Source organism: Helicoverpa zea, chromosome 7 (genome assembly GCF_022581195.2).
Source record: "Helicoverpa zea isolate HzStark_Cry1AcR chromosome 7, ilHelZeax1.1, whole genome shotgun sequence".
Taxonomy (NCBI): Eukaryota; Metazoa; Arthropoda; class Insecta; order Lepidoptera; family Noctuidae; genus Helicoverpa; species Helicoverpa zea.
In genome coordinates, this window is record NC_061458.1 from 8,819,318 (window position 1) to 8,829,647 (window position 10,330).

Sequence of the window (10,330 nt, forward strand, 5' to 3'; positions counted from 1 at the left end):
TATCATCTGGAAAGCGTACCGAGCGTGTAGGCATTTACATAGATCGCGCCCACTCGGCTTCATCCAGCGCGATTTTTACTCTGATACAAACAACTATTACACGGCCGAGTTGTTATGTTAATAGAATATGAGACAATTTACCGCGAGCGGGTGCTCCTCAACTCGCGAGCGTTCGGTTTCACCCGCCGGGACAGGTTTGGAGGCCGGAATGCGCGCCGTGCCGTACGCCAGAGGTTAATAAAGCGCGCACTTGCTCGCTACTTTATTGCTTTTTGTGGTCATAAATAAAAACGCTTTCGAGAAATAAACAATTTATGCATTATCGAGTCTGTCAATTTCGGTGCCCGGAACGTTGGATATTTATATGGAGTAAAGCAGTACGAGTGTCCCTAATTAATTGAATATTCAGTAAAGAAATATTTAATCATTCTGTATGGACTGCTTAACTGTAGGTATTCTTTCTCAAAATTTAATGAGATTCACGTTATTTCGTTTTGGAGACTTCGAGGGTTGTGTTCACGTGCAAACTTTACAGGAAATATTTAATATTGATTCCGAAGAAATTGGAAAGCATCAGAGGGATAAACCGTAATACAATATAAAACGAAGAAGTATAAGTAATTAAACAGTAGATAGTAAGTCACCTTCCTGGTAGGTAGAGCATGCCTACGCAGAATCGTAGCAGTCGTAGGCGCGCGCGTCACGTCTGACGTCACGGCCCTACGAGGTGCTACGAGAACGCACCCACGCGATGACGCGACACACCCTCAGCTTTGGAGCTGCCTACACAGTTTACAAAAAGTATTATTATTGGTAACATACGTACTATCTATTAAATCAAAGCTATTCTAGTCTTATGTAGGAACCGGCTAAGAATACCCCCCCCTTTACCTTTACACTATGCCATAGTGACTATGGGTTCCACAAAGCAAGCTTCTTAAATGCAAAGTCGTAATTTTTTTGCCGCAAATGAAACAAGGAAAATCAATTCGGCGATCCGTTAAACTCGCTTAGGAAAGTACTAAAAAGAAGTGTACCTTATGTGTGTGGCCACAGATTACTATAATAGTTCTCCTGTTATCTTATAAAATTCGTGATCACTTTAATTAAACAAATAGAAAAAAATACGGAATTACTTTTCGATATACATACCTTGTATTATGTACTATGATAAACTTATAGCTGCAGCGATAATATTTACTACTAGCTGTTTCCTGCTTGTGTAGCACAATTTGTGAACATACAACGTGCAACTATTCACAATTATTATTTTTACACAATTATGATTTGGATAAGTAATGCAGACTGTCTTCTGGGCATATAAATATTTTATTGAATACATAGCATTTTTATACATACATATTTTTGTAGGTATTTGGCAAGGTATAGGTATACTTAGCTTTTATCACATGTGATATTTAAATTACCGAAAAAAATCGTATACATAAATAACGGGACTGATGAGATTGTATCAAAATAGTAAAAGAAGGTATGTTATGTGTATATGTGATTACAGACATGTATTTACATATATCTAATTACATAATATTTATAATTGTAAATTAATGAATAGTCGCTGTCCAACCGTCGTTATATTAGGGACTTTCTTAATAAAGTGCATTAATAAAGAAATAACCTTTTACCGCAGATTACTAAATAGCTTTGGCATAAATACCTACTATGTTTCTGAATTAAGTTATTAATGACAATAAAATTGACAAGGCACCGTGAGCGGCGCTTGCTTCGCGAGTACATGCTCGTCACCTTTACGTTTCGTCCTGATAGAAGGCGACCGCGCGACCATCGAAGTTCGTCCGTCGCGCCGATCCCCGCGCGCCTCTGTGGAACGCACCGCGCGTGTGTGCGGCCCGAGGGGAGGGGTGCGCGCTGTTTCACCAGTACCCCGCATGCCGCCGTTGCTGTATCACGTCATTGCGTTACAAACATTTTATTGCCAAGAAGGAACGACCTATTGCGCCGAAAAAGAAATGAGACGTAGAGGGCCCAACCGCATATGGAAAATAGAAGATATAGAATTAATTGAAGCAGTCAAACAACATAAACATTTATATGATGCACCTTTCAGTGAGCTTAACAAGGTGGCCTACAAAAGACTGTGTTCAAAATCATGGGACGAAATATCTTCAAAATTAGGCATGCCAGGTATGTTGGTTCTAAGTTGAGATACAAAAGTTTTATTCAACATAATGCTTTGCTTTCTTTAATATATGACTGCTTTCTTTTTATAAACACATTGTGTAGTTATACACGAATGCTAATACTACACATAATGCTTCAAATGTGAATATTGATACCTACTTACCGTCTTACCACAAAAACTTGTAAACGTCAGTTGAACACTTGTCTAAAAAATTACACATTATAACATTGAAATAAGGTTCGTTTTGTAGCCAATTTTTTTTGACAAGTGCTCAACAGATGTTTAAGTTTTTGTAGTGAAGCCATTATTGTCTACTTTAATATTCACCTACTACCTTTTTCTATAATTCCGATATAGGTTCATGAAAATAAAGTATGTATCTGTTGTGTTCATGACAGTGCGCAGACGCGGCGCACTGACACCGCGCACATATCTCTGTTTCGTTAGGATAGGTTTACTACCAACATTAACATCAGCTTTCTTAAAACAACTGTTTAATATTTTGAATGTTAGTATTTTTTATGTTTTTTCGTTATATCTCCGTCTTTTACCAATCGATTTAAACAATTTTTTTGTTTGAAATGGCATATTTCCCAAATGGACCTATTGTCATTAGGTCCAGGATTTAAAACCCTCAAAGCCATTTCGGCCCGATCCGAGAATGACCTCGTCCTGCTGTGGACGCCACTAAACCAACGAGGCAGAGGCAGCAACGACTCCAATATAGTTGAGAAAAGGCTAGGCAGATGAGATGCAGATGATGGTTTATATTATGAACGCTCGGTTTATTTACGCGCAGCACATTTCGAGCGGCAAAAAACCTGTCTTGCGGTTTTATGAGTTATCGTTTCAGCAGGTCATTATTAATTATGTGCGTTTATGTTGATGCACATCTATACATAGATCCATATGACAGCGTCCGTTTTACGCTCGGAAAACGGAGCGGAATATCTGCTGGTGTCAAAACGCTGTATTACCGCGCTACAGATTTTTAGCTACTCCGAATGTGTCGCGGTTATAAAAACAAAGCTTGTATCAGCGACAAACCGCATTAAAACGTCGCTAACGACGTATTACAATCAGAATACAAGGGTATGAAACGTACATACAGTCCTTAAAACCATATTTATTTTTAATTTCCCTTTGCTCTGCATTATCATACAGATGGTCGAAAAAGTGTTGTATGATATAACAGGTAAGACTACACGGTACATGTATAATTTAATAGTTGTTATTTTTCCAGCCATGGAACTGAGAAAAAAATGGCTGTTTATAAAAAACTACTACAAGAAAGCTTTTATAATAAAAAATTATACAGGTAAGTTCTTGGATGGCACTCTTGATTTTCTTAAACCATGGGCATCAAATGTTCATTCAAATTATGGAGAAATAGAGATTGGTAATATTTCGTCAACTGAAGAGGATAATGTCAGTGATAGTGAAGCTACATTCACTCCGCCTCTTGAGACTATAACATGTTTAAATAAAGAAGGAAGTTCTGAAAGGCATATCGAAACCATAGATCCATTAGCACCCTGTAGTAGTCAGTATGCAGTAAATTTTGAAGAACCAGTATTGAGTAATGTGAACAGTGACGTAGCAAACGCAAATGATCAAAGAAAGGTATGGACACAAGAAGATTTGATATTTATAGAAGCAATAAAACCACATAAGAGTTTATATACTGTACCTACCCGTACCTCTGTCAGGGTGTTCAACAAAAAAGAGTCTGCAATGGCATGGAAAGTCGTAGCTTCACAACTAGGCATGCCAGGTATGTTGGTACTAATTAAAAAAAAAAACAAGTTTCATAAAAAAATAAACAAATATTGTTTTTTACAAATTAGGTAATTATAAAGATTATAAAATAAATGTTGTACCTATTATGTATATATTAGGTACTACTCATAATCATATTAATGAATTTACGATTTTATTATTTGATATTATTCCAGTGATGGGACTTCGTCAGAAATGGAGAGCTATGAAAAATAACTATAAGGAGGCTATTATAAAAGAAGATTCTTCAAAGTTATTGGATGGGACCCTTGATTTTCTCAAACCATGGGCATCACATTATATTATGAATTCAAATGATGAAACAACTGACGATGAAGCAATGGAGTCTTTTAGTATCCTGCCAACTGAAGAGGACAGTGTGATGTATGTGGACAGTAGTGACAGTGATAGCGAAGCTACAATAACTCCACCACTTGAAAATAATCACATTATAATTTCTGAAAGCGATACCGAAACTACGGATATATTAAGATCCTGTAGTGGTCAATATGCAATAAATTATGATGAACATGTTTTGCCTGATGTGAATAATGATGTAGAAAATGCAAATGATCAAAGCATATTGAGAAGTATTTTGATTCAGAAAAGAGGGGAAATATGCGAGGAGTCACAAAATCATGAAGAGACTTCTCATTCTGATTTGCTATCTGATTTCTTTGCCAGATACGATGGCACTACCCATGAGAGCAATCTAATGGAATATTTTCGGGATTTGGCAGAAGTTTTGTGCATTAAGTTAGCACCGGCAAAACGGCAAAATTTTATAAGACAAATTGATTTAATAGTCAGTCAAATTTTAATAGAAAATAAAAACGAAAATGAGGATATTGAAGAATTAGAATGAAAAATATTTCAGTGTGGGACTGGTCAAATCACAATTAATTTTAAGTAATTTTGCTAAGGTTGCCTGATTAATTGTGAGATACTTAAAATATTATCCTACTTCCTACTAATATTGTAAATGTGAAAGTTTGTGAACATATACCTATGCATGAATGTTTGTTATTCTTTCACGCAAAAACGGCTGGACCGATTTGGTTGCAATTTGGTATATAGATAGGAGATAACCTGGATTAACACATAGACTACTCTTTATTAACACACCATGCGGGCGAAGCCTCGAGCGGAAGCTAGTTAATAATAAATGTTCAGTGCAGAACATAATGTATTTTATTTACTTCCAGTTTCACAGAAAAGATGATCCATTACCGTTTTATTTAAACTGTTGAAATAGGTATAACATGTTCTAAATATGTATATTAGGTACGACACATTCGATATAAAAAGACAAAGTTGAAGATTCTGTAACATTGTAGAGAGAGAAAATTCTGGATCTGCTAAACCGATTTTGATGTTATCTATTCGATCGACGATATGGTTTCTATACTAACATAATAAAGAGGTTTGTTTTTGTACCATGAATGCTCCAAAAAATCAGAACCGATTTGAAAAATTCTTTCACCGTTGGAAAGCCATAGTCTTCCAGAGTAACATAGGCTATATTTTATCCCTGTGGTGTAGGAGTAGTTCCCACGGGACGCGGGTGAAACTGCGGGAACACTTCTAGTTTATATTAATAAACACGGTGTTTGTGCGTTCTGTAGGTTCTGTTTCACAATTTTATAAGTTAAAGAAAAATAGCATAAATCAGTTAGTTGTGCATAAAAATAAGAGTGCGCGATGTTGAAATATCAGATGTTGTTTGTTAGAAGGAGGCACAGAATGCGGCGCTCACAAGAACCGTGACGGATTGGTCGCCGTGTCTTTCAAATCGCCGTTTCAATTGTTGTGAACTGGTTGTGGCTTAATATTTGTGTTACCAAATTTCTCTGCCCACGAACGAGCCGTATGTACCGTAAGTGGTATGGTTCACCGAGATACAATCAAATGGACTTATGCTTACTACAATGAACTTTCTAAACCATATTTTGGACCTGCTAAACGCTTCTCTGTTATTTATACTTTGTTTTTGCACTTGCTGTATTTTAATTTGGACGAAGTTACTAAATGCAGAATTTAAAGTTTTATCAAAAACATGGTGACCCATAGTTAGGACGATAGAGTGCATCCAATCTCCCCCATGTATGAGGTACCTACATACGATAACGCCGCACTAGGTAGGTAAATATTTCCCGTGATAAATGCTTTACTTACCTGTCGCGACCGCAGCGCGCGTTTCAATAATAACCGTGATATTGCGATGATACGGACTGGAAAAACTCGTTCGGCGGATGTCGATATCCTTAACGCGCACATATCAACAGCTGATTCGTACTTGCACCAGGTTTTTATTCCGTACATGGCGGGCTATACTGCAGCCGCGTGTGAGAACAGGAGGGTACAACGCGCATTGTATATACCCCGTATCGAATCGTTCGGAGCATATTTGGTGTGTGGTTGGCCTGGGACGACCATAGTGTGCTGTCAGTGAGCGGCTTTCATTCATGCCGCCTCGGGCCACGTTCCACGAGATCTCATCTCCCAATTACCAACTTTGCCTGAGTGTTCTGTTCCACGATTTTTGTCATTTTTGCCCAATTGAATTTTTATTCATAATTGTAGATTTGGTAAGAATGTCCAGGACAAGTTTTTTTTATAGAATTGAATGGCTAATGGTGTCTTAAGTTGATTTGAACTTTTGATCTTTTCAAAGATAAGTAATTATTCGTGGATAACCTTAAATTGAACATATTGAAACTGACAAAATTTCTAATTATCGAATGAAAAAACAGAAGCTATGTGTTCTTCAAGAGGTGTTTGACTGACACATAGTTACTGAAGGCTCGTTTCAACACAGGTGAACATTTTCGAGGGCCGGTTGATTTGGTGGAGCATTGTGCCGGTGTATTACACAAACAGTACTGAGCGCAATCGCTCAGCGTTTCACAATCGCGGGTTCGCCGACCGACACCAATACCTAAATTAATTTTCTTTTCGGTCCCGCGTCGCCGCCGTACATTGTTCAATTTGTGACTCCGATTTTGGAGCGCCAATGAACAATTTTGTGACACGGAATCAGCCTAATCTCAAAAGTTGTACATTTGTAAATAAAAGTATTCTCTATCATACGTAAAGAAAGCAATTTGTAGAAAAATATTGTCACTTACATATTCACGTAACTACCTAAATATAAAATCCTCAGGGGGGAGGTATACACAACACGTACAGACAACTTTATACCTATCACACTTTTTGTGTATGATAGCACTAACCAGTTCGCGTTGCTCAAACACAGCATGACATTTTATAACTGTAACAAGGTCATTTACCGTTCATATTGGGGAATTACTGTATTATATCGTAAGCCTCAGTATTGTACACGGTCGAAACAAGAATCACTGATGGATTCGAATGTCAGAGTGAAGGTCTGTGTACATTTTTGTATCCGCTTTGAATGCGCATGTCATTAAAATATTGTAACAATATTCGCTCATTTGAATATCGATTGAGTAGCATGGATTCATTTTTGAGGATCAATTTAACGCACACCTAGGTATGCACTTTGGAGTTGTTCAATTGCGACATTATTAGATCCAGGGATCGAAACTATATTTACAAGACGGAGATCGGAGTTAGCATAGTTTAGATTCCCGTGTGATTGGCGGAATTATGGTGCTTTCCCAGCGATTTGTCGGTTGCGTCGGCAGCAAGGAGCGGGGCCTACGTGATCTGCGCTTGCGACATTTTGACAATCCGCATTTACGTAATGGTGCCGCTACTATCGCGATACTTCTTTGGATTGAGGATTCCAGGATGCACTGATGTGTATACAACCTGGGAACAGTCAGAATTCAATATTTAATGTCGACTACCCAGCAAATGTGCCGACTGCGGATTAATACAAAACATTGTATGTGATAAAAGCATCATTAATAGCTTAACTAGGAATGTGTAAAATATAATTGTTTTTACCTATTGATTACTGTTGGTGCGTCTTAATTAATTAAATAAAAGTGTCTACCTGTATCGACATACGAGTAGGCCTTTTATAACAGATGTAGGTAATTATACCCTATCCATTTATTGTTTCTAGTTATTACCTAATCGTTGGCGGAATTACTTATTGAAACGAAACTTGTTTATAAGCATGTGAACATTAGTTAATATTTGTGTACCTGCTGGTTTATGCAATGTTCGTGTTCCTGTTGCGAGGTGCAGCGTCGTGTCACTTGTGTGCCGGCGCCGCGGCATAGCCTGCGCGAGCGCCGTCACTGCACACACAGCTCGCATCAAAACAAATGGAGAAAGTCACGCCATATTATTTATACGTCGCTTTGCACCATTTCCTACTTCCCCATGAAGCAAATAATTGTAATAGAGAATAGAAAATTAACAATAGATGTTCAAACTACACAATTCTAACACACAGCGTATGAAATTGTAGGTATTTTCAGTTTAATGCGTGTGATTGATTTCGATTTGTTTTTCTTGTTGCTTTAATAAGTGAGATAAAAGTAGGTGCCTAAATATGATAATATTAAGGTCTGTTTAATTATCAATTGTGTGATAGACATAGCTTGTTTGAAATTGGAGAAAGTACATAAGTATTTGCCTATTTGGCGCCTTAATAAATTATAAATTATTTGTCAGTTCGAAAAAAAGCCAAAATTAACATCCGGAGAACGTGTTAAGTTTTTCAGTTAATCGATATCGAAATTACCTATTCAAGTTAGAGGTGATTAGTTATTTAGTTTCGGAGTTATATTGTGTAATGTTAGCAGGCGATTAGATTACTAGCAACGAGACGTTTCATAAAACGATTGTTACTTTCATTTCACTCGGTCGGTGCAACACTCGGCAGCTACTATTGTATTATTTATTATTTCTGTTTTGTTTATCATACGTACAGGTTTAATTCATAGTTAGTTTACTTAGTAATGTCTAGTTTTGTAACGTAAATAGTGGTTGGTATCTTACATTAATTCGTAGGTAACATTATTGATCTTTATCAATAACGCGCAAATTAGTAAATTACGACAACAAGTATGGTTTCGCAATTAGTTACAAATGTGGATTTAATTCAAATATTGGATTAAATTCAAGGCGGTGTACATACCTAATGGAACCTATTTACAATTTATCTCTCCCTAAGTTCCTGTTATTCCTTATTTAAATGCGAATATGGCAAACTAGCAATAGTAAAATTTTTGGGCAGTTGACAGCTGTCAGTTTTCAAGGTTTTTTTTTGTACTGACTGACAGGAATGTCAACTGGGCCAAAAAATGTTCAGACCATACTTGTTCTTTGATTGTAAATATTTCAATCGATTTTGATTATTTATTAATAAGATCGATTCAAAGATCTATTTTTTAAGATTTTTTAAATAAGAAAATCGTACATCAAATCTAAAGGTAGAAACTGTCATTACCTACTTATAAATGCACGCTGCATCATACCGCGGGCGCCGCAGCAATGCAACAGCGCTGCAGTTACCACTACTTCAGGCTATGCTGTCAATAACTGTGCAACGGTCTCGATAAACTGTACATAATATACAGAGATGATGTTGTAACTACTTATCGAGTACCTACGCTCGCCAAACCTCGACATTATAATAGTAGGGGCAAGACCATATCTGTCAGCCTCATATCGACTGTATGTGGTACCCACGGCTCAATTATTGTTTATATATTCGTTAGTGATTCGTTACGGTTGCCAATACCACGGCTTACATATATTTGTGTTCGAACGGCTTTCTTCAAGGCCAGTTACAAATAAATCATTCGATTTACGCGTTTCTATATTTCTATGACGCGCAATTATCTAAATTACGCTGGAAAATATGAGTAAACATTATTTTACAAATATTGTGTTCTATTAAAAGATATACAATAATACGATAGGTATGTCCTAAGGAATATAGTAAGGAATAATGCGGAACATATAATTTGTGAATAGTATCAAAAATCTGTAAGAATGTTGCCAACAGCAAAATTGATTACTTAGCTATGTAGATATTATATAGTTAGAAGTAAATATAGAGAATATTAGGCAGAATTACTGTTTATGATGAGTAAAGTTTCACCAATACTTACTAAAGATTACGTGTGACAAAACGGCTATTATGTAAAACAAAATGACAAAAGGCCATCTTACGCAATGCGAGTACGTATTCGCAATATGTTTTTTGTCAACTCTTACTCTGTGACCTTAGGTTGCAAGGAAGTTCGATGGCAGTATTTCCCTTCTAAAGTGGGCTACAACTGGCTGCAAGCACAGTGCATGCAGATAACAGTAGTGCAAATTTAAAGAAAACTACTTTTATGGATTTTATCGCGGTTATAATTTATTTAGGTAATCCTGACTTTTCAGACCCTTTACAGCATCTATGGTCACGGGCAGACTAAGGTGTTGGTCGTCTTGATATTT

At 36.8% G+C, this 10,330-nt stretch overlaps 1 protein-coding gene and 1 long non-coding RNA gene across 3 annotated transcripts; one reads left to right on the forward strand and one right to left on the reverse strand.

The window, feature by feature from the left end:
* Nucleotides 1-1,315: 1,315 nt before the first annotated feature.
* On the reverse strand, nucleotides 1,316-7,138 carry LOC124632145. 2 transcript variants are annotated; one of them, XR_006984589.1, is made up of 3 exons: nucleotides 7,069-7,138; nucleotides 3,856-3,946; nucleotides 1,316-1,919 (listed from the first exon to the last, which is right to left on the reverse strand). It is a non-coding gene; the product is annotated as an uncharacterized LOC124632145 (long non-coding RNA). The 2 variants fall into 2 exon arrangements; XR_006984588.1 differs by lacking the exon at nucleotides 7,069-7,138 and adding an exon at nucleotides 6,116-6,221.
* Nucleotides 1,796-5,120, forward strand: LOC124632143. Its single transcript, XM_047166831.1, has 3 exons — nucleotides 1,796-2,163; nucleotides 3,405-3,935; nucleotides 4,117-5,120. Exons 1-3 carry the CDS (start codon nucleotides 1,908-1,910, stop codon nucleotides 4,803-4,805), a joined length of 1,476 nt encoding a protein of 491 aa, XP_047022787.1. The 5' UTR covers nucleotides 1,796-1,907; the 3' UTR covers nucleotides 4,806-5,120.
* Nucleotides 7,139-10,330: the final 3,192 nt, after the last annotated feature.

Coding starts and splice junctions, on each gene's coding strand:
- LOC124632143 (XM_047166831.1), top strand. CDS start 1,908: ATGCCGCCGTTGCTGTATCACGTCATTGCGTTACAAACATTTTATTGC. Junction 2,164..3,404: donor TTCAAAATTAGGCATGCCAG/GTATGTTGGTTC, acceptor TTATTTTTCCAG/CCATGGAACTGAGAAAAAAA. Junction 3,936..4,116: donor TTCACAACTAGGCATGCCAG/GTATGTTGGTAC, acceptor ATATTATTCCAG/TGATGGGACTTCGTCAGAAA.